Raw genomic sequence first — 23,659 nt, 5'->3', positions numbered from 1 at the left:
GTACAGTTATACAATTGTACAGTTATACAGTCAGTAGGTAAACAGATCTTATGCAGATACTTCATACAAAAGATTATCGTGATAGAAGGATAAAGGGAAACTGATCATCGATGTTGAAGGTTCACAGTAAACTCCACAAAGGAGCGATCTCCAGAGAAAGAGATCCTGCCTTAGTGGTACTCAGACCTTAAATGAGATCTGGGAGAGGTGGAGCCAAGCTCCACCCCTTCTGGTAGCACAACTGAATTACCTTCACCTGTGCTCCCGCAGCTGACTCATTGCTCGCCTCGGGTGGTTAATCAGAGGTTCAGGCTGTGATCAACAGTTTCCCATACATCACTTTACATGTCAGATGCTAGAGGTTTGTATTACTCCTAAAAGGGAAGACATTGAAAGAAAGCTGTGATTGTCTCCACACTTGCAGTGTCAATATTGAGGAGTGAAGAAGTCAGAATGATCTCATTTTCATGTGTCGAACAGATAGAAATGGGGAATGTGAGAGGTTCCTTTCAAAGAAAAATTGGGTAATTGTTCTCAGTTTGGAAAACATGTGTTTGCTTTACATTGGTTTCCAAAGTCGTGAGTTAGAAAAAATTTTGACCACATGGAGTAGACCTATTGTAGTCTTCCTCCAAGCTAGATGCCAAGTGTTCCAGTCACCGAGATGCTCTAAAAATATTTTCAGATACAACCTTGATGAGTTCTGCATGAATTTGATCATATCAGTGAAACACTGTTTGAAAAGAACTGAAATACTTTTGTTTGTCTTTGCAGTTTCTGTCAGTTTTATCAAAGAACTGTTCTTTCTAAGTTATTTTGACTTGTATAAAAGTTCTTTTTATCTGCAAAGAGTGATAAAGATCTAATTTTGTAGAGATGTTAAACATTTCTTTTTTTAAATGTGCTGGCACTGTCACATGAAGCCTGGAGAGCAATGGAGGTCAGCTCAGTAGGGCACAGGGCTTTAAAATGAATTGGGAATAGTAATCGGTCATCTGTATAAGGAAAGAATGATGTTACATGGGCTTAGCAAAGGCAGGTTCTGTAGTACTTGATCACTGACAACTTAGGGAAAAAGAATCTTTGAACTTTCAGGATATCATTTGACAACAAAGTTGGAAATTACTGGTTGTCCTGGTTTAACTCCTGTTTGAAGAGAAGACAAGTCCTTGGAAGAATGGCGATGCTGTTCAGAACTTTAATTTGAGAAAGGCTGTGTCTTTGTTCTAATGACGTGCGTATTTTGCTGCCTGATATTGAGGGCTCAAAAAGGAATATGCACTAGTTTGTCCATCCTTCCTTTCTGTTTGAGATGCATCAGGGAGACAGTCGATTGAGTTCAGGAGGCATGTGGTTACTGAAGAATCTTGTTTCATGAAAAGTGTGTCCAAAGTTCAGACCGAGATCTTCAGAGTTCTTCGAATGTGCAGCTGTTTTGTAATTGCAAAGGCTGCTGTCTTCCTTTCCATAAATTCCAGTTAGAGTGTAGGAAGAAAACAAGATGCTGTTGATCTTGACTGTTCCAATTTTAAGGACTTTCCCCAGTTCTTTGAGGACTGTGAAAGGTTTATGTACCATTGCCTAGCTCTTTCAGGGCTTAATCGTGTATTTCCTATTGGCATTTAGGTACCCTCACAGTACTAGTGTTGGGCATTTCTTTGAGATAGCAATCCTGTTTTTCAGTCTGAACTTCCTTGCCAGTCTTTGTGGCTGGAATCCTCGCGGTTCCTTCATGAGACTGTTCTGTGCTGTTCTATGAAGTTCTATGCTGGTTCTTTTCAGTGTGGAAAAATTCCAAGGCTTTCCTGTTGATGACCAAATCAATTATTGGAACTTGCAAGAGAGCGTAGGTCCTCCAGTAACTCTGTGCATATTTACTATTTTTGGATCTAAACAATGTGGCCACCTAGTGTTCAGTCACCTTGCATCTTTGGTACTATTACTGGCCTTTTGGTCAGTGACAGGTAATTCTTAATTGCTGTGAGATTCATACATGTTGACTTGAGTAAAGAATGAAAGGTTTCCTGGCAGTAGGTGGTGTTCTTTGGAACAGGCAGCTTTTGTGCTTCGTTCTCTCAGTTGCTTTATGTCTTTATCTATCCCAACAATCTTTTAAGTACACTTGCAAAGAATTGAAATGCATGTCACGTACAAAATAAAAACAGACAAACCCTTTACCCGTTTGTTTCTGAGTGGTTAATATTCTTTACAATAGCTTTAATGGTGCTGGACTTTGTGGATTTAACATTGTTGCTAATACTCTAGTGCATTGGCTTTTGCTGAACAGTGCTCACACAGGTATGGGCTTTTTCTTCTCCCAGCTAGGAGGCTGCAGTGAGGCAAGAGATTGGGAAGGGGATATGCTCAGCAATGAAAGCTCAGGGAAAGGAGAAGGAGGGGAGAACCACTGTGTGGTTGTAGTATATATCTTCTCAAAAAAACATTATGCATGCTGAGACTCTACTTTCCAGGAGTAGGTGGGATATATGCCTTCCTGTGGAAAGTAGTACATAAATTCCTCCCCTTTCATAGAACCATAAAATGGCTTGGGTTGATATTTGTGCACGCATCTTCTCTCCTTATTAAACCAACACTATATCAATTCGAAGTCTTCTCAGTCTCCATTTTCTCCCCTTTCCTTCTCTTTGTAGGATGAGGGAATATGAATTTTTGGGTGTTTGGCTGTTGGCCCAGTGTTTTTCTTCATTGAGGTGATCATGGTGTGGAGGATGGGCTGCCCTGACCTTGGTGGCTCCACCAGTGTGAATGGATCATCCACCTCATCACAGCCCTGTTCTTCCAGTTCCTGAGTCTCCTATCTGCTGTGTAAGGGCACCTGGGAAGCCAAAGTAAATGAGAAGGAGCCCTGAGCAGACTTGTATCCATTCACCTTTGTGCCCACCAAGTTACTGCCTTCTGGCTGATGAGGAAAGGTTGTAGGATCCCCTTTGTCAGGCTGTTGCTAGCAAAGGCTTCCGATGGTTTTCCCGTTTGAACAGGAAGGGACTAGTGCTGACTTCCAACACATAGAGAGGTGTCAGAATTCATGGTTGCCCCTTGTTTGTGATTAATTTTATTTTTTTAACCTTGTTTTGGAGAGGGAACAGGGGGACCAATGGGAGGACATTCATTGAAATTCATTTAATTTACCTCTTTCTTTAATGAGGATCAGTAATTCATGCCTGATTTTGGCATTAAAAAGTGGTGTGTTTAGGGATCTATTGACATAGAAGAATTATTGGTGTGAGAGAGAGCAGGGATTAGACTCTTGTTGTGTAGGTCAGCTAAAACTGTAACTACGCTGATTTCATTCAAAATTGGTATTTGACATTTGAAATCTTTATTACTGAAATTGAATATTCGTTGAATATTCAGGAGGATGAAAAGCTCATGAACAGAGTACTTAGGAAATAACCATGATGGACTACAGCTCTTCATTTTCCTATTCTGTCAAATCGATGATATTAAATAAATACAATTTGTAAAATGTTGACTTCTGTTACATCAGAGTTGTCTTTCTTTCTGGACACAGTTACATTTTTGGCATTTTTCAGGTCATGTATACTTCTGAATTGCTCCAGATCAGCAGTAGTGCCTGTTCTTTTGACCTTGCTAGTCATGACCGTCTGACCAATTTCAGCTGCTGTTAGTGGCAGACCATAGTATGTAGGCAGAAGAACAGCTGCCTGTGGCTTGTGAGCAGGGTGTAAGGAATTGGAAATATGTGTTCAGTGTCAATTCCTGTTGGAGAGCCATTGTTGAATACTATAACAATTGGACGACTGGGTCATACCTAAGGAAAAATGTCTGAAGTCCTGTGACACAGTGTGTCATAGGGGGGAGAAGGATCAAGGTTTTTCAAGAGCTTGTGTTACTGACTTTTTCCTCATAAGAAGTAGAGACTGAAGTAGGATATACAAGAGAGACTGTAACAACCGTGGGTTCATTTAATAAGAAATAAGAATTTGAGAACTGAGGAATAAGAATTTGTTATGTAACATATGCTTATGAACTCAAACTGGGGAGGAAAAAAGGTGCTACTGACTGCACTCCAAGAGGAGGTTGTACGTGACTTGGGAGATAGTTGGTCTGAATTTGAATTGGGTAAATTAGTCAAATGCAGATAAAATGTGCTAATATGAAATACTAAGGTGTGTTCAAAAGCATTATAGTTTCATGTCATGTAGTAATGCAACAGTGTCAGAGATTTCTTCATCCTTAACTTATCTTCCTCTGGTATTAAAAGGATTTTAAATATCCTTTTACTGCTCCTAGGGAGCTGAATTAAGGACGTACTGGAGAACTTTTCAGCCCATTTATGGTACTGAATCTGATAGGAGAAATAGCTGTTTTTAGGACTTGTGTGTTACAGAACACTGATAACTACACGGGGCTCTTATTTTGTGTTCAAGTTGTGATGTTGAACTAATAAAAATTTAAGCGAAGACAGAAAAGAATGCTATTTGAAAAGGCCCTTTTCTGTTGCAATAAAGAAGATGGAAATGGTAAGAGGTGATTATCAACTAGTTAATACCAATTCAGCTCTGCTGCTCTGTCTTTAAAGAAGTGCTGCAGGTGGCTTTTCTTTCTTTTTTTGTAATAAAGAACAACTGTAAGTATGTGCTAATTGCAGAAGTATCAGCGCACCTTTGCAAAGTATGTTTTAAACTTTGGATGTGTGTTGCATTAAATAAGTGTGGTGCAAACCAGCGCGCTGGAAGTGTACCAAAGAAGGTCTTGCTTTGTCTTTGCTAATGTTAGTTCTTAAATAAGAAGAAAAGCATCTATCTTAACTTAGCATCTTTAGTTAAGATGACCTGTTAAGTTAGTTAAGTTAGACCTGTTAAGTCACAGGTCCTGTTACTGTGTGTGAAAGGCCTTGGGTGCTTTGATATCTAGAAATCTGTGCTCTGAAAACTTTTTGTTTGCAATGAAACTGTTTGGGAGAACAATTCTGGATAAGGAGAACTGTTTTAGATAACTTCTAGAGAAGTGGAAGGAGATTGGTGGCTTTTGTACTGCGACTGATTTTGAGTGTGTTTGCATAGGCACAGTAACAGACGGCAACACCTGTAATGGAGGGTTGAAAAGATGCATATCTGTGTTTTTCACCAGATTTTGCTCAGGATGTTTTTTTCCTCTACTTTTGTTTTTGCTGCCTTTCTAATTTTGTCTTTTTTCAGCATTAATTGTTGATGATGATGATTATTATTATTTAACTCAAGATACATATTTGCATGAAGTTCTTTTTTAGTGATTTCTTTCTTGTTGGGAGGCATAATGGGGGAGGGGTGCAATGTTATAATAACTGTACAAAACTACTTGGTGTTTTTTGGCACGTTTGTGGTGCTGGTTGGTTGGTTGACTATTTTTAAATAAGTGTGTTCTTTTTCCAGAGCAATGACAATGAAGAACGCCTGCAGGTTGTAAAACTTCTAGCAAAGATGTTTGGGGCGAAGGATTCAGAGTTGGCATCTCAGAACAAACCGCTCTGGCAGTGCTACTTGGGGAGGTATGCTGTATTAGTTCCGCTCCCAGGAGACAGAAAACATTCAGTGAATTGTAATTCAATATTTTTAAACAGCCTCCTCTCCTCCCCCTCTCCCCGCCTTTTTTTTTCTCCTCTCAAATGATACAGTTAACTGTGCACCCCTCTGCTGTGTCTGAAATCTGGCAAATCATGTTTAGGAGGTTATTTGATATACATCATCTGCATTTTTGTTGCAGAGTGGACAATTACAAGTCATCACTTTTTAATTCTTCTTTTTTGCCACTATCTATACTGATATTTCCAATAAAAGGAAACAATTATCTCTATTTGAATTTCTTTACAAATGACACTGTTTAACGGTGGATTAATTTTAAAAAGTATCAAGTGACATTTGCAGTATTGGATGTTATCAGATCTGTTTTTGATGAGGTTTTTCATGTACAATATTTGTTTACTGGCTTCAGTTCTTTGTATAATTTGAATACTCTTAAAGAGGTATGTAGCATTTACAGTGCAGAAATCAGTGTTTTGTTTTTGAAATATTCTGCCAGTTTGATATAGAAGATAAAGAACTTGTAGTCAGAAAGAAGTCAAGAATTTCTGCTGTGATGAAAATGTCTTTGAGTAACTAAGAATAAACTATGTTAATTATTATAAATGCAGTAGTAATTTCATCATCATAGAATCACAGGGTTGGAAAGGACCTACAAGATCATCCAGTCCAACTGTCCTCCCATTACCACTGCTACCACAAGCAACTAAACCATATCTCATAGCTCCTCATCCAGACAATAGCATTCAATGATTCCAAACACAGAATGTCCTCAGAGAAATGCTGCTTCTAAGAGTAGAGGAAATTTAATTGAGGGAAGGCCTTGTGCTTGAAAGTATGTAACAATTACAACATTGCATGTAATTTAAAAATAACAGATCAAATTAGATTCCAAATAAAATAATTCATTGTGTTGCAATATAAAACAATATAGTCATATATTTTTTTTCATAATTACTGTTTTCAGCCGGTTATGAACTACAGATGTGCATTTAATTTTCAAGGATTTTAACTAAGTTAAAATAGCTGTTATTAGAGAAGCCATTCTTAAATATCTTCCTTTAGAAAACATAACTAACTTTTACTAAAATAGGCATTTCTTGAAACATCTTTGTTTGATAAATAAGCATTTTTACAAAAAAAAGTGTTCTAAAAGTTGATTAAAAGTTGTTTAAATCCAGACATTTTGATGCTCTGAAAAGGCATTTTATTTTTCAGAAGAAGGTAGCCCTTATTGTGTCAATAGTTTTGATTATATCATTACTTATATCAAACTTAAGCATGAGAAAATGGTAGCTTTCAAGCATCAAATTCAGTCCAGTATTTCAGAAGCCAGTTTTACTGAAGATGAATTATGGATCATTCTCAGAAGGAATTTGGACTAGGTTAGATGCCCATTGATTTGTAAACAGAAGAACATCACCATCTTACAACATTTTTCAGGTGCTGATTCACGGTTCATGCTTGAGTAGCTGGAAGGTTAGAGAAATGATGTTTAAAATGGAAGACATCATTTAGTAAATAACTGTTGTCTGCCTGTGAGTTTTTCATGTACCGGGGAGGATATTTCCTTTCCTCTTTAGTACAGGAATCAATACATGGGCACAAGACTTTTCTTAAGGATGATCAAATGAATTCTAGGAAATTAGAGCTGTTCTGTGCATGTAACTGTCCATGGGAAGTGTAAAAATCTTTTCAGGGAGTATTGGGGATTGTAGAAAGAAGCAAGTAATGAGTGACTGTTTTTTTTAATGATTTTGTTGTTGTCGTTGTTCTTGTTGTAATGTATTGTCTTGTTTCAAAATAGGTTTAATGATATCCATGTACCTATTCGTCTTGAATGTGTGAAATTTGCAAGTCACTGCCTTATGAACCATCCCGACCTAGCAAAAGACTTAACAGGTACCAGACTTATTACAACATTAAAATAATAAATCTTGTGGAGAAGTCTGGAAGGTTAGTTTTAACACTAAACAGCATTCTCTGGCATTGTGGAGGCTATAATTGAGGTTGGATTTCTTACTGGCAGTCTCTTCACTTCCAGTGCTGCCTCTCAGATAAGGAGATGGTGCACGAAGAATGCCTTAAGCCAAGGAGAGTACCCTCCTTGTCTTTGAGTAGATGCATTCCCAACTGCTGTTGAAATGAAGCACCGTGGGATCAGGCAAAAGCAGCCTGGCCAACTAACTAGTCACGACATTTATTAAGGTGTAAAGTGTAGACTTAAGTTCCACAAACAATAAATGTGTAAATATTTTGTAGCCACTATCTAAAGTGCCAAAACAGTCCTTGGGACTGTGACCGCAGCCATTGGTTTCTCCTCCATATCAAACACAGCCGGTAATTCAAAATCTTTGTAGGAGGAATGCAAGTGGCACGGATAGAAGCGTTTGGTATTTGTCTCTCCTATATGCCTTAATGAATAAAAGTGCAGTTAATTGAATGGATTGCTTTTTTCAAAGTTTATGTGAACACTGCATCTTCCCCTGATGACTCATCTCCCACTTTGGAGGTAGTATGTTTGACCATCTCCCCTGAGGAGATTTATGGGGCTGTTAATTGCACGGGACTTCCCTCCTGCCTGCTGAACGTTGTTCAGTTTAGACAAACACATGCAAGCTGATGTCACATTGTAGTTATTGTATTGTTAAGCTACGACTTCTCTGTAATGGCAATGGTAAAGATTCTCAGAAGTGTATTTTCAAGGTGTTTTCTTTTTTTACTGTTGCTGAAAGACATTGTGCCCCCTCTAATGGTGTCCTCTGAGAAATGTAACGCAGCTTGCCCCTTTCTCTTCCTGCAGTACTTAATGCAGACAAATGGTTCCAGAATTTCTCTCTCACGGGTGTTGTAGGCAGTAATAGTGCAATGGCAATCTTCATTTGTTTGAAGTCATTTTCATCTGGAACATTTTTTTCTAAAAGCTCTTTATTTTTATGATTTTGTAATTTCAGTTGCAAAGCTTTATTTCTTATGCTTTTTAATTTTTGACATTTGTGCCGATTACCAGCAATGTGAAGGGTGAATATTTCTGATGAGACTTGGGAATTATCATTCATTGAACTGCAGTAAGAGTGCAGTAACTTCTGAATATTTAGAGCAAACTTTGAATTTTCCATGTTTCCTAATGCTCCTAGTGTTTCACTGATACGTGCTGCATACAGTGATCTGACGGCCTTTTACGTGCATCCTCCTACCAGTTTGTGCTCCTAAGTTAACCTAGAATACATACTTGTAAAGATAAATGAAGTTTGCCGTCTGTTTTGTGCTTTTCTAAAACGATAGAAATTCCTAAAAATGTGATACTTACCAGCAGAAATCTTCAGATGTTTATAGGAAAAGATTAGTGGTAGTACCAAATAAGTAGCAATGTGCCAAACTAAACTAGAAGAATTACTTTAAGTCAAGTAACTGTAAGGATTTGTTTGAGTCAACATCTAGTTTACTCGAGTATGCTTTTTTATCTGTCTCAGCTTACTGTGCTTACATGATTCACACTGTGGAGTGTTTCTAGAGCATGTGAGCTAGATTCAATTTGGAAAGTAAGCGAATTGTATTCAGGAGTGCAAGTAATGTGCTCTGTAAGTCAAGGGACATATAGGAGTCTGCAGGAAGAGAGCAGCTTCTAGCCAAAAGTAGGGCTTTAAAATGCGTATAGTGTGAGTATCAAGTTCCTAGCACTGTCTACTCAGCTTTAGAGATCCAATTCTCTTGGACTGTAATAGTTGCTAATGTAGATATAATGGATATTTAATATATTAAGCAAATAAAACGTTTATTACGGACATTCCAGTGAAGAGTAAGGAAAATTAGTGGTTTCATACTGTCGGTGCTTCAAACTGTAGAAATCCATGGTTTTCCACTTCTGTCAGTTGGGGTAGCCTCTAGAGAAATAAAAGTAGCTGAAGCCGTGTACTTAAAATAAAGTACTTATTTTTATTTCCCCAGAATATCTTAAAGTAAGGTCACATGATCCTGAAGAGGCGATAAGGCATGATGTTATAGTATCCATAGTTACTGCTGCTAAAAAAGATCTGCTGCTTGTCAATGATCACCTGCTTAATTTTGTCAGAGAACGAACACTGGACAAGCGGGTAAGACATAATTAGTACCAATAGTGTCTTCTGGTCTCTTGCATCTTACTGTAATTGGCTTTGTTTCTTAGAAGTAATGCTTCTAAAAGTGCTGAACTGCTTTTAAAATATCTAATGAAAACTCATGTAAAGCAAAAATTTTTTGAAGCAGTGTATTTAATGAGGCACCTTTTGCCCCTGACTGAACTGCAACATTTTTCATTGTGCCGTATTATTATGATAGCTGTGTTTCAACATGTAGTAGATTTTGCTTGCACTACTTTGTTCCAGTTGTCTAGTTTTTATAACTTCAGAATAAAATTAGACCCTTTTATAACACTGACATATTTCAGATGAGATTTTGAGAGCAAGTTTCAGAACGTATGGCAGATTACTGATGCAAATTGTTTTGCCATTAGACATAGCTGGATTGCTTAATTTTAATTAGGTCTTTGGAAGACTGTGAGTGTAGTAGCTTACAAATGTGAACAGCCTTGAAATTTAGTTTAGTTTTGCCTGTTTATTTGGCAAAACTTAGGAGGTCTGCTGCATATTTTAAAGTGGGGTAAACAAGGCTGTTAAAGGCAGATTTAAAATTGGCACTTGACTTTTTTTCGCTTGGTGACATGCGAAAATGACTTTTCCCTGCTACAGATGTAACACAATCTCAAGTTTTCAACAACAGGTTTGTGAGAAAGGGTGTTGGATTGAATTGCTTATAATTCTAAATTCAAGAGGTGTGCTTATATGGTAGTTACCTTTGTTGTTGTGTTTAGCATAATAGAAGTAGCGTAGTGTTTGTCCTAAGGAGAAAACATTGTGCTTATTACTCAAACTTTAAAAGAAAAATTGAACTATTTTATTTGGAGGAAGAATAGGAAATACCTACCAGGAAGTTCCACAGTTTTTTCAGGTTTGAATTTTAAACTGCTAAATTGTGGCACTGTTTATTTTTCTCAAGTGGAGAGTGAGGAAAGAAGCTATGATGGGACTTGCACAGATATACAAGAAATATTCATTACAGTCAGAAGCAGGAAAAGAAGCTGCAAAACAGATATCGTGGATCAAAGATAAACTTCTGCATATATATTATCAAAACAGTATTGATGACCGGTAAGTCACCTTTTTGGAAACTGGCTATGTTTTTGGATAGGTGTGGGAACTTCTCAATTTGCTTTTCCTCTGAGCTTAAATGTTGACAAGGTGTTCATTCTGTATGTTTTGAAGAAGTGCACAATCTTCCATGTCTACAGTCAAATTTTCATAAAATCTTAGAATAGAAAGGACCATAAAGATCATGTAGTTCCAGCTCCCCTACCATGGGAAAGGTAGCCAACCACTGGATCAGGCTGCCCATGGTCCCATACAACTTGGCCTTGAATGCCTTCAAGAATGGAGAATCTATGACTTCTTTGAACAACCTGTTCAGTGCCTCATCCCCTATGGAGTAGAGAATTTGTTCCTAACATATAATCTAAACTTACCCTCTTTTAGTTCAAAGCCATTGACCCTTTCCCTGTCAGTATCTGACAGCGTAAAAGCCCCTGCTGCTTATAAGTTCCCTTCAAGTACTGCAGGGACCCAGTGAAGTCTACTCAGAGACTTCTTTTCTCAAAACTAAACAAGACCAACTCCCCCAACTTTTCTTCACAGGGGAGGTGCTCCAGCCCTTTTATAATCTTCCTGACCCTCCTCTGAACCCACAGTGGGAACTAGTTTGGGAGCTGCTCTGCCTTGACTAATCGACATGATCTTGTTGGCTCTGGAGGCGAATCTTTGGTCTTAATAGCATTATCAAATACAAAAAACGTTGCAAACCTATACAAGCATTTCTAAAAAATTGTAGTCTTGAAAAATGTCACCTGCAAAATTAGCAATTATTTCCTCGATACCACGAAGACAGGAGGAATTCTCTTGAACATTAGATCCTCATTCACAGTTTAAGAAAATTTCAAGATCTTTTAAAACTAGCTGAGCTTGGATTTTGACCACCTGATCCCATTGGAAGACTCTAGGAGCATAAGCTGCCTCATCATAAGGATGAGGGTTTTGTTCTCATTTCCAGACTAAATGTAAATGATTGCAACACAGGTGTGGTTTTCTTTCTTGGTAACTGACAGACCCAAACTTTGTTTCCTTCTGTCTCTAAATAAAGATGTTGTAGCAGGAACCTTCATTAATTTCCTCATGAACGTACTTGGAATTTCACTATGGAAGCAACAGAAATGAGATTAACTTTTCCATTGAGGAAGAGGCTTCTGACTACTATCTGAGTTCTTCTGGGCTTTGTGATTGTGTCTAATAATCAACATGAGTTTTATTTCTATTTTAAGCCCTTTATATTACATCAACTCAAGAACAGACCATGATACTAATCCTTTAGGCTGACAATTGAGACATCCTTTGATTTTTATCTAGATGTATGTAATTGATTTTGATAATGTCATCTAATAAATGTTCTGCTAACATCAATACTATGACTTCCTTAGATATCTTGTTGTCTAGATGATGCTGAGTTTTATTCAAAGTTAAGTGGCCTCTCCTTTAGGCTTTTGAATCTTAGTAAGGCACAACTAATTTCTAGAGAATTTCTGAATGAACTCATTAACAATTTGAGCTCAATTTCTTGCTTTCAGATTACTTGTTGAACGCATCTTTGCTCAGTACATGGTCCCTCACAACTTGGAAACAAATGAAAGAATGAAATGTTTGTATTACCTTTACGCAACACTGGATTCAAATGCTGTGAAGTATGTGCTATTTTTTACTTAATGCAATATAATTTTTAATACAGTTGTTATTGTAAATTGGTTCTAAATTGTTATGTCTAGCCTAGTGCAGTATACAAAAGCAGTTCACAGACTATTAGTATTGCTATATTACATTTTCATTATGCTCCCTCAGGTGAGAGTTTGAAAAACCAATAGGGTGGTTTTCAAGGTGTGGTACATTTTAACCATAGACAACCTAAAAAGAAAAGAAAACAAAGAAGGCAGTGCCAAAGAGCTGCCAAGAGCCTTGTGTGCATGTCAGTCCTTTCATGTCTGGAAAGAGTTAGCATAGATTAGTGGCATTTACTAGATCTTATCTGACAATATTGGAATTAATACACTCCTCATTTTAGCAGCCAAGATGACTTAAGAGTGGGAAGAAATTACTTGCTCGTCTCTTTTCCTTCAGCATGCATTTTACTTACAATTGTATTTAGAGAAGGCAATTATTTGCCCTCTCCAACTTGAGAATTAGTTTGAATTAGTGAATTAATTTGTGAATTAGACTTATGACAGTTTTGCTGCTGTAACGTTTCCTGTTTGATTGAATTTCCTTAATTTTACTTAGTTTTTGGAAATCAAATGTATTTTTTCACATATGTCATAGAATGGCTAAAAAGCAACTATGGCATTCAAGTAGTAGGTGTTTGGATGCCTTGCATTTTTGGTGTAATGTAGTCAAAGATACTACAACGTTAGTTTTATAAACTAAAAACAATATTAAGAAGTTACTGTTGTAGTAATTTCTGGTATGGGCTAAACAAAACATGGAACTGAATTTTTTCAGTACTTGGTATTTCGGACAACAAATAACTTCTGAATTCTACAGCTTTCACACGCTGCAGGATGTATTTGAAAGATGTAGTATATTCATTTAAATGGGACTGACTTTTCCTTTTGAATTCTACTTAAATTGAAATGGTAGTTTACTTTCTTTTTCTTAAAGATGGCTTCTTTTTCCTGGGAAGAGAGCTGTAGGCTCTCTCAAATGCATCCCTTACAAGTCTAATCAATGCCGCTTTTCACAGTTTGGACACCTAGTAGGTGCTTTTTGGGAATTGCTTTGATAATAAAAATCCTACAGATCTGCTTTAGCCTGCTTCTGTGAATGTTTTTAGAAGAATGACTTTGGTCTTGTACAAATAAGTTCTTTACGAGGCAGATATCAGTTATTACCTGCTTTTAAAGGCACTGTAGCTAAACGTTTGAAATGAAACTTGTTTCAAAATGGTTCTTTGTTCCAGTATAATATGGTCAATTAAATTTTCTATATCATTCTTTTAGGAAACATTTACTGTTTGCTCACACAGTGATAAAATTTCAGGAGACGAGCACAGTTATACTGTTTATTGAATAGGAAACTTAGAAAACTTTCTTCTTTTTTAATTGATTTTTTTATTTTCTCTCCTCTCTTTTTTTTTTTTTTTTTTTTTTTTTTTTCTTTTTTTTAGAGCATTGAATGAAATGTGGAAATGTCAGAATCTGCTACGACATCAAGTAAAAGATTTGGTTGACCTAATAAAACAACCAAAAGTAAGTTCTGTTTGTCTTTATTCCACAGTGAACGTGTGTTACTTAAAACTATAACCTGTTTTTAATTACATTAATGCCAATCATAGAATCATAGTCAAGATCATTTTTAATGACAGAAAAGATTTTGATCTGTTAGACTACACTTGCAGTAGGAAACGTGCGTGTCTTTTGTCAGTAAGAGTGAAGAGAGAGATGTTTCTAAGAAACTCGTTAAAATTTGTGCTGAGATTTGATACTGAAATACACACTCTTAGTATTTGAGTTGCATCTTGCTGGGATTGTTTTGGTTCCTGAAAGAGGAAAAGCAACACGCAATTTTTTAACTACCAACTCGAGCAATTGAGAAAACATACCTGAAATTTCTCATTTCTTTCCTTATGTAACTTAGTAACAATTAAGAAATATATTTTATCCCAGTAGGTTGGTTGTTCCTCTTCTCTCTTGTAAACTTGTTAAATGCTGTGGTGGGAATGTTAGACTACACTGCATATCTTTGTTTAGAAATTTGCTCGGTAGGAAAAATAAACAGTCCTAGAAAGCTTAGAATATTCTCAAGGTATATTTTAGGTTTGTTTTAACTGTATATGCACATTCTCTTTTGAAAAAAAGATGAAATTCTGGGACTGATTTAGAATGTGTGGATAACAACTTTAATGGTAAAACTTCTTAAATTTGGGGCCTTTAAAAATAATATTAAAAAAAAATGTAAGCATTGCTCGTATTCATATCTTTTGGTTTTTTTTATGTTCTCTATGTGAAAGAAACATAATTGCATTTTTATGGCTGAATTATCAATTTGCGGAAATTAGCTGAACAGGATGAGAGGGTAGCTGTGTTTGCACAAGTGTAGTTGGATTATTTAGTGTCTACTTGGATGTACTACTGTCTTGAACATAGGAGACCTATCAAAATCATACTGCTCAGTCCTTTTGTAGTTAAGTTGATTGCAGTGAAATTATCATTTTGGCTGAGTGCATTTAAAACATGCTAGAATGTTGCACTGAACTCTAAACACAATAGTTGCCAATACAGTAACGCTTTCTCATGTTTAAGTGGCAACTGAAATGATTTCAGTCTACTTTTTAATATTTTTAGTGTAATTTAAATAAACTTAGGTGTAATCCTAAACCTGAGTTTGCTTCTTTCTTCTGCGTTTCAATTGGAAGTGTTAGGGGCGAGAACACAGTGCTGAGTGATGGAGTATTGCTGAATTTGGTTTGTTGTCAATTAACAATTTTAATTATTGATTCTGATATTAGTCAGAAATAAAAGCAAACAAGCACTTAGCGAAACGCCCTTTTGCTCCCTATCTGACACTTCTCTTTCCAGCTTCATGATCTCCAGTCTCCTTGCTGCATGCTGTGGTAGATGTAGGAGTTCCTTTTGCTGCTCGTTCCTTTCCCTACTGCTGTGTTGTGGGTATATCCACTGGCTGTGGTTCCTTTTGAGTCAGTTGTATTTTCTCCTTGTTTCTCCTTTCCAACCCCGCTCTGGCAACTCTTAACTGTTCTACCTGTCTTCCTCTCACATATCTCTGCTCCTGCTCTGATCTCTTCTGCCCAGCTGTCCTTCCTGCCCCAGAGTTTCTCATCCCTAGCAGCTACAACCCTTAATATGTTTCCACAGAGGCGCTGTGGGCTCCTCTGACCACTTTCTGTGGGTGGATTGGTTTTGCTGAGTGTGGAGCTGGCTGAAATCAGCTGTGACTGGCACTGGCAGTCACTCACCTTCTACTGCACAGGTCATTCCTGTAGCCCTTTGCCAATTATGCCCAATTAAGATGCTCAGCTGATTGTAGTAAAACTTATTTTTTGAATTTTAATGGAAATTGTCATTCAGAAGTGTAGCAACTCTGAGATATAACTTATATATCTAGAAGTTAAAAGAATCCTTCTGACTTAGTCCGTCTCATATTTGGATGAGTGATTTGTATTTTAGGCAATTTAAAGGCTGTTTTAATAAGAGCTTCAGCCACGAGTACTAGAAAAGTATTTCACAAAACCAAACTGAATGAACTAGTAATCTTTCAGAAGATAACTTAATGTTACCATACGTAGATCTTTCACTTTGCTCTGATTTCTACCTTTATTACTTATAATACCTTAATTTGACTTTTTTCCATGTGGCAAGTGTACACATTGCAAGAGCTCAGAGATGTCCTGGGGTAGGACAAGAAGCAATGTAAAGAATGGCCAGTGGGAAATTCTGAGTAGATAGTAAGGAGGAAAAAAAAATAAGACTTCAAGGATGAAAAAATATGGAACAATTTGTCCAGAGAGGCTGTGAAGTCTTCATTCTTGTAAATACTTAAAAACACAGTAAGGTGAGGCCTGGAGCAAAACCTTATCTATGCTGGCATTGCTTTGAGTAAACAATTCAATCACGCAACCAACAGTTTCCCCTTCCAACCTAAATTATTCTCTGATTACGGACCTTTGAATTTTCCAGTCCAGTGTTTTTCCCGCATCCTTGAAAATCATTTGGACATCCAGTGAAAATCTTCAGGGTTTTCCCTTCCCCACCCCATGAGGCTTTTTTCTTTTATTGCCCACTGCTTTCCCCAGTATGAGCTCTATTGTTTTACAAGCATGACTGAGGAGACTGAAAGTATCACGATCAACAGAATTAAGAAGTTTCCTAACTTTTTCTATTCTAATACAAAACAGACATCAATCCTGTCTTTAGGCAGAGATCCTTTTCTGAAGAACAAAGGCATAAATCTGACCACTTCTAATTTTCTCCTCTAGAAATGATACAGTTGAATTTGCTTTTCCACATATGGGAAAGTGGGTGAATACTCTTGTGTCTGTATTAGAAGTATAAGCTTAGTTTGCTGCAGATATACTGCTGTTCTGATGCTTCTCTATCATGAATGTGAGGGTGTATAGATAAAATTCCACAGTCTTCCAAGCAGAAATGTTTCTTGATCAGCAGTTGTCATTATTCGGTGGGGTTATACATCTAGAAGTTAAAAGAATCCTTCTGACTTAGGCCATCTCATATTTGGATGAATGTTTGTATTTAATGGAATTTAAAGGCTGTTTTAATGAGAGCTTCAGCCAATAGCACTAGAAGACCAACTCAGTACTGGAAGATCAGACAGGAACTCCACAATAAAGGACTGTGGGTTTTTTGTTTTCTGATTTGCAAGAGGAACGCATTTTAGAGATTCTGTATCAGGTGGAGCCTGTAAACTGGAATTGGTTTCTGGGGTTCCTTCTGCCACCATCTATTTCTAGTCTGAATATGCCTGTTCAGTTCTGAGATGGAAAAACCCCCCAAAAAGAGTGTTCTTCTGACACTTTGGAGTGACAGGAAGTTCTCTAAAATATTTAATGCCTGGAAAGTTGTCCATGCTGTAAGACAGAGATTATATTCATTGGTAGCACTGATAATATGCATCTCATGCTCTGTTTTTAGTGGCCTTCCAGTATATGAAGGGACTGTATAAACAGAAGGGACTGTTTACAAGTTTACTGTTTACAAGGGTGGATAGTGATAGGACAAGGGGGAATGGTTTTAAACTGGGACAAGGGAGGTTTAGGTTAGATATTGGGAGGAATTTTTTCACTCAGAGGGTGGTGACACACTGGAACAGGTTGCCCAAGGAGGTTGTGGATGCCCAATCCCTGGAGGCATTCAAGGCCAGGCTGGATGTGGCTCTGGGCAGCCTGGTCTGGTGTTTGGCCACCTTGAATATAGCAGGGGGGTTGAAACACGATGATCACTGTGGTACTTTTCAACCCAGGCCATTCTGTGATCCTGTGGTTTTTGTTATACTTCAATCTTTCCAAGATTGACACAGTTCTCAAATGTTACAAGAGTTACTATAAATTACCTGATCAATTATTATCATTATCTGCAATAGTGCTGGAACTCAAAAGCCCATTTTCTTTTGGAGTGCCTAGTTTTCTCCAGAACAGAAATTTCCTCTGAACATTTAAGATTCTTTTTCTGGAAATAGACACTTAAATGTGTTAAGCAAAGTTATTGTTATAAACAGTATCTGTGCTACTTCCAAAGCTGACTGGCTTATTTGAACAGTGTTTGAAATCTGTATTGAATTTCACTGAGAAAATAGAAATTGTATATCCCTGGATTTGACTTTCACCTCTGTCTTGATGGTTTTCCCCTCTGGTCTGTAATAATTTTGAGTCTTCCCATAAGAAGATGTTAGTGTCTTGCAACTCTGCAGCTTAGTGATGACATGAGGCCGATGAAAAGAGCCACCATCAGTCTTCATTGCAACTGCTTTGATATGAAGAATTTTTTTGTCTTTGTTGCCTGTTTGTAATTTTAAGGCTTATCTGCTATAGAGGAGGTTCTCTAAATGACAGTTCTAGCACTGATGGTTGCTAAGTGCTATTCTTTTTAACACTGCATACTTCTCTGTTAAAGATCTTGAAGAGTGGCTCGTTCCCATTAAGATGATAGTCCTCTGAGGACAAATTAAGCATTCCTAGCCCTTGGCAGATACTACTTACATATATTTATGAATACTTCTGCAGATTTAGTAATTGGTGCCACTAAGAATGCACTTTCAGAAGTCACTGGACAAAATGAGCAGTTTGCTGTATGGTTTGGAAGCTGATATGCTCTTGGCTCTATTGCTATATGCTTGAATTTTCATTCAGGCTCCAGTTTTTATCCTTGCTAAGATTTCAGAGTTACTTGAAAACACTTATTACATAGCAATGAAATATTTGTTTGTTTATTGTTGCTAATTTTATTTTCAAGCAGAAATGTATTATTTAAAAATTCTGTTTTTCTTGTTTGACTTACAGACAGATGCCAGCAGTAAAGCTATATTCTCAAAAGTGATGGTAATAACAAGTAAGTGAATTGAAGTATTTACTGTAAGCAGAATTACATACTGTAGAAAGTATCCTTGAAGCTTATCACTTGACGTTTTGCTACGATTCTAACTGTTGTAGATTAATTTTAAATGTAGATGGCATAGTGTTATTGTGTCCTTTAGCATTTATTACATACAAACCGGTGTTGACTAACTGACTAAATTCCATATTGCCTTACCTGTTTTTGAGATGTGAATATTTAAGTGTTGTTTGGAGAATGAGAAAGAGTTTGGGTTTTGGTAGCTGGGGAAGCACTTTGAAGATGGAATAACTTCTGTATAGTTAAAACTCTTGGAGGAAATGGGGGAGAAGGCGGGAGAACAAAAGAAGGAGTGTTTCCCCCCCCCCCCCAGCTTGCAGTGCCAATAATTTTACGACCAGTGAGAAAAAGTTAATTTACAATTCTCAAATTTTGGTTTTAAAATCAACTTTAAGAAGAAAAAAAGCGAACTGTTCTTTTGGCCAAAAAACCAAAAAGGGCTTTCTGAATCATGCTGCTTTGTTGGCCATGTCCAAAATCCTTTTTTCTTCATACGTATATATAAAAGCTGATCAGTTTGTAATGGTTCCAATTGCTGTAATTTGCATTTCATTTTCAAAAAATAATTAAAAAAAACCAAACAACAATGTATGGTAAAACAGATATTTAGTACAATTTGTTTTGAGCCAATGATCCTATAGTTGTATGCCATTTTCTGTGTCAACTTCGCTTTACATCTACTGTGCGAAAACCATGAGCATTTGAAAAAGCATACAAATACTTTTTGTCAATGAATTCTTGTTAAAGTATGGAATGTAAACATGAGATTAATACATGGCTTAAGAAATGCATTTTGTAGAGTTGATTAAAATGTTATGAGTCATTATAAAGTTTAGTTTCAATGAGGGAGTAATTTAGCAAAAATGCCCTTTTGAGGTTATTGCGTGTTATATTGACTTACCTATATACAACATGTACTTCTATGTGGACTTTAGGCTTTACATTGTTGCTGTTAGTTTCAGCTGTTACTAATGTGACCAAGTACCCTTGCTCAAGGTAGGCTATGTTCATGTGGGATGACATTTATGGAGTGAAAGGGAAAACAAGTGAAAGGTGAAGAAGAGAACAGACAGGTCTGTGGGTATAGAACTCTTTAAAAATTAGTGTCCTTGTAGATACATCTGCACATTGAGATGCTTTGTTGCTTTTTCTTCTCTTCTTGGTTAACTTAAAGACACGCAGAAATTCTGTTGTTGAGACGTTTCAAACTTGTGTAACTTACATCCTAATATTTATTAAAATAAATAGTAATTTCTCTTGCATGCTTTAAGGGAACCTTCCTGATCCAGGGAAAGCTCAAGATTTCATGAAGAAATTCACACAAGTTCTAGAAGATGATGAAAAAATAAGAAGTCAATTAGAAATGCTTGTTAGCCCAACATGTTCGTGCAAACAGGCTGAGGGATGTGTGGTAAGAATAGCTCTTAGCATACACGACTGTTTTGAGAAATAAATTGGTTATAAACATAACTGAATCATATATTGCAGAGGGAAATTACAAAGAAGTTGGGCAACCCAAAGCAACCAACAAATCCTTTCTTGGAGATGATTAAGTTTCTTCTTGAGAGAATTGCTCCTGTGCACATTGATACCGAATCCATCAGGTAATTTTGTGTGCATGTTGTGGACTGCAGATCACATAATTTGAAATTAGAAGTTCTAAATTTGCCTTTAAGCACAAACAATAATGGAATCACTATGGAAGGGGAATTTTTATGGCCTACTGACCAGCAGTATTTTCTTGTTTTTCCTTGCTTAGGGATTTTTGTCTCCTCCTTCAGAGTGTAACTACACAATTGTTTGTCATTCATTACAGCTGGGATGTGTCAGCAAAAAATGGATTTATTGCTCATGGGGAAAGTTTGGTTTGCAAGTGACTGCCTTACTTAAAAGGAAATTTCTGTCCATGCCTATTGAAAAGCTTCATGAAAAATTTTCATCCAGAATATTAACTCATAGTAACACAGACTGAGTAACTTAACTGAGGAAGTAAAGGTTGTGGTGATGAGGCACCAAGTGTTTAAGCAGAAGTAAGCCAACGAAATTATGGCAGTGAAAAAAGTAATTGCTGAAATTATTGTTTAACAGATATGTCTGAGATATGTGGTAGCGTGTTAGAGAAAGATTATTTTGTTTTCCTACAGGTAGTTATTTTTGCCCTGTTAGGTGCATAAAGAATTGAGAGCCTTAGCAGGAGATCTACCTTGTGGTTTTCTCTCAGTGATTATAATTATTTACTAAAGGAATATTCTGCATATTGTTCAGTCCTTTGCAAGGTAGCTGCCTTAAAGCACTCACTAACAGGAGCATTTGGATAATTGCCATTTGCCTTCCTAGGGAACAGTGTAAGAAAAAAGAAACATTACTGTCAAGGAGGAATGTGCAGGAGATAAGTCTGTTAGATTTCTCATCAGCTTCCTGAACAGCTGTTTAATAGTTGTTTACCTACTACTGTTATTGATGGTTCTTGTGCATCAGTTTTTAAGTATCCATAAGAACTAGTAAACTCATCATAATTCTTACCTGAATTTGTTACTTTAATGCTCAAATTGTTTGCTTACTTAGATCATCCTTCCAGAGTAATTTATATATACTGCTTAAATCATGGTAGATAAATGATTTTTTTGGGGTTTGTTTGTTTTTTAACTTAATGTTTAATGGGAGATGAGGACATTTGGATTATTTATGTAGTTGACTTGCATTTATTTTATGATAGGCTTATGTTTTATGGGTGTTAAGTTTATTAAATACAATGTATGTCTTGAACTACGAAAGCAGACAGACAGAATGGAGTTGAATAAATGCAAGGCTGTGATTTTGTTTTTCCCTTCAGTGCCCTTATCAAGCAAGTAAACAAGTCTATAGATGGGACAGCTGATGATGAAGATGAGGGTGTGCCTACTGATCAGGCAATCAGAGCAGGTCTTGAGTTGCTTAAGGCAAGTGCATTCTTGGTTATCCATAAGCATATGAAAACTTTCTTTAATAATTTTGTTAAAATAACTTTGTAATTAGCAATTACTAATTTAGTCATAAGAACTGTGGTAGTTATTTGGAAGTGTACTGGTTTGGTTTTGATTCTGTGTGCTTTGATATACGTTTATAACCTCTGAATATAAGGTTATTTTAGAAATGATTTGGAACCTTTTGTAGAATACAAAAGTAGTTACATTTGTGATATCAACTCTTGATTTTTTATTTTTTTATTTTTACTGCTGGAGTGTGAATTCAGTGGTTTGTGAATATCATTTATAGTGCTTCTAGAACTGTAATTGTGTACAGACATAATACTGTCATTCTTCTGAATTCCATGTACACTGTGGTGGTCTTACCTGTTTTTAATGTATGTAATCTTTCTTGAGGCTCAGTTATCATAGCAAACCTTACCCCACCTGAACCTCCCTGATGCAGCTTGAGGCCATTCCCTTTAGTCTTGTATGCAGGAGAAGAGGCTGACCTCCACCCCATCACAATCTCCTTTCAAACAGTTGTAGAGAAAGACAAGGTCTCCCATGAGCCTTCTCTTCTCCAGACTGAACAATCTCAGTTCCCTCAGTCACTCCCCATCAGGCTTGTTCTCCAGACTTCTTGCAGCTTTGTTGCTCTTCTCTGGACGTGCACCAGGGCCTCAATGTCTTTCTTGTAGTGAGAGGCCCTAAACTGAACACACTACTCGAGGTGCGGCCTCATCAGAGCTGAATGTAGGAGGACTGTCACCTCCCTGCTCCTGCTGGCTGATGCCATTGGCCTTCTTGGCTACCTGGGCACACTGCTGGCTCATTTTTAACCGAGCATTTACCAACACCCTCAGGTTCATCTCTTCCACACAGTCTTCCCTCCACTCTGTCCCAAGCCTGTTGCATTGCTTCGGGTTGTTGTGGCCAAAGTGCAGGACCCAGCACTTGGTCTTGTTGAACTTCATCCCTTTGGCCTCAGCCTAGAAATACAGCCTGTTCAAATTTCTCTGTAGTGCTTTTCTACCCTCAGGCAGGTTGACACTTCCTGCCAGCTTGGTATCACCTGCAAATGGAGTGTGCTCTGAATTCCCTCATCCAGAAAGTATGTTTCTGTGAAGACCAGCTTCTGCTCTAACCCAGTACTTAGTAATATAGATGTAGCCTCTGAAATGTATATGCTTACAGAAGCAGAAGAGGAAGTAACAGACTGTGAAAGGCAGTAAAACTGATAAGATCATATATAAGGAGATTTAAGAGATGCTTTAAAAAAAAAAAGGACAAAGTTAGAAGAAGAGGAATGTTGTATGTCAGAAACAGGCAGCATACTAGAAATATTCCAAAATAGTAGCCAAAAAGTGACTGTTGAAGGAGCATTCTGTCTAAGCGGACCTTTAAAAAAATAATAACGTGCTTGTTGTTTTTGTTTGTTTGTTTTTGACAGGTACTTTCATTTACACATCCTATCTCATTTCATTCAGCTGAAACTTTTGAATCTCTTCTGGCTTGCTTGAAAATGGATGATGAAAAAGTGGCAGAAGCTGCATTACAGATTTTCAAAAATACAGGAAGCAAAATTGAAGAAGACTTTCCTCATATAAGATCGTAAGTTGTAAATGTTATCATGGGTGGCGTTTTTAATTACATTGGATTATATGAATGGTATGGTATTATTCTGCATTCGTTTGGAAGAAGGTATTACTTGAGGTGAAACAGGAAAGATTTAAGTGACTTAAAAATAGAGTAACTTTTTGAGGTGTAGAAGCGAACTGTATGCAAAGAAGTGTTAGCTGGTAATACTATAATTTGTATAATTGCCCTTCAGAATCACTTACACTTTTTTTCTAAATTAAGTATATAAAAATGTAAATGTAAATGTAAAAAGGTTC

General features: G+C 37.0%; 1 protein-coding gene across 4 annotated transcripts in view; it reads left to right on the top strand.

The window, feature by feature from the left end:
* Positions 1–23,659, top strand: part of PDS5B (PDS5 cohesin associated factor B) — a 100,052-nt gene that overhangs the window by 41,305 nt on the left and 35,088 nt on the right. For all 4 annotated transcript variants that reach the window (XM_072361590.1, XM_072361588.1, XM_072361589.1 and 1 more), the window contains exons 9-19: positions 5,397–5,512; positions 7,351–7,445; positions 9,492–9,637; positions 10,578–10,729; positions 12,253–12,366; positions 13,839–13,920; positions 18,705–18,753; positions 20,088–20,227; positions 20,305–20,420; positions 21,650–21,755; positions 23,215–23,375. In XM_072361590.1, coding sequence (XP_072217691.1) covers positions 5,397–5,512; positions 7,351–7,445; positions 9,492–9,637; positions 10,578–10,729; positions 12,253–12,366; positions 13,839–13,920; positions 18,705–18,753; positions 20,088–20,227; positions 20,305–20,420; positions 21,650–21,755; positions 23,215–23,375 — 1,277 coding nt within the window. The remainder of the gene's footprint in view (positions 1–5,396; positions 5,513–7,350; positions 7,446–9,491; positions 9,638–10,577; positions 10,730–12,252; positions 12,367–13,838; positions 13,921–18,704; positions 18,754–20,087; positions 20,228–20,304; positions 20,421–21,649; positions 21,756–23,214; positions 23,376–23,659) is intronic.

The sequence above is a fragment of the Excalfactoria chinensis genome, chromosome 1 (assembly GCF_039878825.1).
Source record: "Excalfactoria chinensis isolate bCotChi1 chromosome 1, bCotChi1.hap2, whole genome shotgun sequence".
NCBI lineage: Eukaryota > Metazoa > Chordata > Aves > Galliformes > Phasianidae > Excalfactoria > Excalfactoria chinensis.
The sequence above is the reverse complement of the archived record's forward strand: the minus strand, read 5'-3'. Positions and strand labels throughout refer to the sequence as shown.